Below are 2,161 nucleotides of genomic sequence, written 5' to 3'. Positions count from 1 at the left end.
AAAAAAAAAAAAAAAAGAATACAGGATTTTGAAATTAAAAAAAAAGTAACAACATAAACTTTTGAAATTAAACATATTAAAAATTTTAAAGATAGTTATGATAATCGAACAAAATATAACCGAATGGAATCTCGTATGGAAATACTATTCGGCTATGATAGTGTGTTAAACAGGTAATAATACCAAAAATACGGTAAGAAACTTGTAAAAAAACAAAATCAAACTAAAAAAAAAGAAAAAAACTAAAAATTAACGACACAATTACGACAAATTAAAAGAATGTTAATTATAATAAGTACGAATGGATTAAGATAATCATAATATGCTGTCGTGAAATAACAACTAGAACACGGAAAAAAGAGAGATAGAGGGACATAGCATAGAAATATTGCTAATCATCGATTTTTTTGCACTGCTTCATTGATACCGTTTATTAATTCTTCACAGTTATCAATAAAAACCTTTTGTGGAGGACCCAAATTAAAACCAAAATGATCAATTATCGCAAAGAATACTTCGATTACAATAAGATAAATAATCATCCATTCCAGTCGTGCTTCCTGAAAATTTGAAATCATATGATTATAATTCATTAAGTTATGGAGTTCAGTGGGTATTTTTTTAAAACTATTATTTTAAAATTCGAATCCGTTTGGTTAAATGATAAAAGCAACTTAAAAATGGCGAGATTCGGTGCTCTTAGGAAACATGCAGAGTCAATATGAAATGTGAAAGTTCGGAATTTAACAAAGAAACGGTTACGGAAGGCAGCTGACCAATAGGAAAAACTTTTTAATTTATAAATTTTTAAGAAGCATTGACCTGAGTAATCATGAAAAATCCGTTAAACTAGCTACATTAGTGATATCTACACTGAACATTTCCAATCGTCTTAATTACTGCCACCAATTATTTGATAACAACTATTTCAGCTTACACTTCCCATAAATTAGAAAGCAACAGTGAAATGAGATGCATGCGTTACACAGATCATTATCATTGTTGCTATCGTTATCATTACGAAAATTATCTCAGATCAATTCCATTTATTAAATTCAACAAAAATTAAAAACGTACGCAATTATGAGTTTGCATACCGTTCACCACTTTCAGTATTTCACTACAATAATCTAACTGCGCATTTAACATTCTGAAAAAGTAGCAAGTTTCATTGCAGCTTGAAAAGAGCGAATTCTAAAACAGTGCCTTAAATTCTTGGGAGAAGAATAAAGACAAAAAATTCAGCAAGAATGAAAATTAATTAGCTCATGCACCTTCGTCGGCCGGCAACGGCGAAATGTTTTAAAGCCATCCTATAATATGGTTCCAAGTCTTGCTTCTCCCAATAAAAATCGGAATCAATCAAGTTTGTGTTTAAATTAATTGAATGCCTAAAAACAAGAAAAAATTAATTACACCATTTGATAATTTAGAGTAATAACAAAAAAAAGTCCTTTTCTGATGAGCATAGATAAAAAAAGAAAGAGTATAGAAGTAGTAATAGAGTGTAATAAAATTTACATAACATTATCAAAATTGTAACCGCCTGATACAGTTATAACTCGGAATGCAACTTTGAAATTACGAATTATCATACTATTGGTTGTTATACAAGAGCTATAAACTGTGGAATCAGCTTGAATCTTTTGTCAATTACGACAGCTGAGTAAAAGTAGGATGAAGATTGAAAGTAAAACTAAGAAAGTACACTGCAATATGAGAGCAGGTACCAGCGGAAAATGGAATAACATATGAGGGAAGATTTCAAATGACAGATGAAATGATTTACTCACCTAAGTGATAATAAAGTACCAGTTTGCATCAGTACATTTTTTCGCTTCAAAGGAATCCTACCAATACTAAGTCCCTTTGAAGCTTTTGCAAGTGGTTCAGCGTATTCTAACAATTGCGCTTCCCATATTGCAACTTTTACTGAAATCGAAATTCGGGGTTTATTTAAAAAAGCTCCCAATAATAAAGAAAAAAAACCAAATCGTAATCCTCGAAATTAAAAGATTTGTAAATGAAAAAGGGGAAATGAAAAATCAAATTCTTTTTGAGAAATTAACTCATAAAATTCGAGACTATCAATATCATTTGATCCTTGCAACATTGTCCCGATTTTAAAGATTATAACGTATGCTAAGTGAAATAATACACT

At 29.9% G+C, this 2,161-nt stretch overlaps 1 protein-coding gene across 1 annotated transcript; it reads right to left on the bottom strand.

The window, feature by feature from the left end:
- Nucleotides 1–298: 298 nt before the first annotated feature.
- On the bottom strand, nucleotides 299–1,932 carry LOAG_14233 (hypothetical protein; the record flags this gene model as incomplete). Its single annotated transcript, XM_003149732.2, has 4 exons — nucleotides 299–560; nucleotides 1,078–1,150; nucleotides 1,275–1,391; nucleotides 1,794–1,932. Coding segments are annotated over 4 exons (494 nt in total), but the record flags the coding sequence as incomplete, so codon positions are not given.
- Nucleotides 1,933–2,161: the final 229 nt, after the last annotated feature.

The sequence above is a fragment of the Loa loa genome, assembly GCF_000183805.2.
Source record: "Loa loa unplaced genomic scaffold supercont3.364, whole genome shotgun sequence".
NCBI classification, from domain to species: domain Eukaryota; kingdom Metazoa; phylum Nematoda; class Chromadorea; order Rhabditida; family Onchocercidae; genus Loa; species Loa loa.
This window is presented reverse-complemented; position numbering and strand designations above follow the sequence as displayed.